The 1,166-nt window shown below is 42.5% G+C and overlaps 1 protein-coding gene across 1 annotated transcript in view; it reads right to left on the reverse strand.

The window, feature by feature from the left end:
• LOC117938717 overlaps positions 1-1,166 on the reverse strand; it is a 7,136-nt gene that overhangs the window by 1,557 nt on the left and 4,413 nt on the right. The window contains exon 2 of the mRNA XM_034863518.1: positions 600-762. Coding sequence (XP_034719409.1) covers positions 600-762 — 163 coding nt within the window. The remainder of the gene's footprint in view (positions 1-599; positions 763-1,166) is intronic.

Raw genomic sequence — 1,166 nt, forward strand, 5'->3', positions numbered from 1 at the left:
CACACACACACACACGCTCACACACAGACACACAAGCACACACGCACACACAAAGACACACACGCACGAATACAGACAGGCAAACACACACACACAGACACATACACACACACAGATACACACGCACACAAACACACAGACACACACGCACAAATACAGACCCACACACGCACAAATACAGACACACAGCACAAATACAGACGCACACACAGACACACACACGCACAAATACAGACACACACGCACAAATACAGATGCACACACAGACACACACACGCACAAATACAGACACACATACACACACACACACAAATACACACAAACAGACACACACAGTCATCAGTTTATTTTTACACTGTTAATTGTCTCGTTTAATACCTGGAAGTCTAGAAGTTGCAGAGATCAAAACTTTGATGCATTTTTTTTTTTTGTTGTTGCAGGAAATTAAGCGTTTGACGCTCGAAAGTACAAAAAAGTTACAAAGTGGAAATAAAGACGACAAAATTCTGGAAATTGTTGCCGTGAAGTGAAAAAAAAAGTTTGAAAATTGCATATTTAAGTTTAGAAAAAGATGGTGGTGAAGGTGCAGATTTAAGTACTGTCTGGTTTGTGGATCTGATTCTGAACTGGACTCATGAATGTCTTCCAGGCCAAGCTGGTGGATTTCTTCCTGTTACCTCCGAGGGTTAGCGTCATGGTCGCCCGGTAGAGCACGACGTCGAAGGTCCCTCCCTTGATGTGGACTGGCAACCCGTTGTCCTCCTGTAACCATGGAAACGACAGGGTTACGTGGTAATGTGTTAGCATGAGATCGGTTTTAGGGAGGTTCGGGTATCATTGGAGAATCACAGTAGTCATTCGTTTGTAATTACAAATGAAATTAATTACAAAAAAATTATATTTGTTTCAAAAGGACAAGAATTCCTTTCATCGTTGTACATTTTGGAATGAAAAAGTCTGTCATTGAAAACCACAAACAGTCCTGTTTGTTTTTGTTTTTTTATTTCAGTTTTTCGGCGCATCGCGGCGCAAAGCCCGAGTATCTTTGCTATTTTAAGACCAATGCAGCTGTTAGTTTGCTGGTCTTTGAGGGAGGTGTGTTCAGGTGCATTCTGGGTGTGCTGGTCTTACAGGGAGGTGTGTTCAGGTGCATTCTGGGCGTGCTG

The sequence above is a fragment of the Etheostoma cragini genome, chromosome 3 (genome assembly GCF_013103735.1).
Source record: "Etheostoma cragini isolate CJK2018 chromosome 3, CSU_Ecrag_1.0, whole genome shotgun sequence".
NCBI classification, from domain to species: domain Eukaryota; kingdom Metazoa; phylum Chordata; class Actinopteri; order Perciformes; family Percidae; genus Etheostoma; species Etheostoma cragini.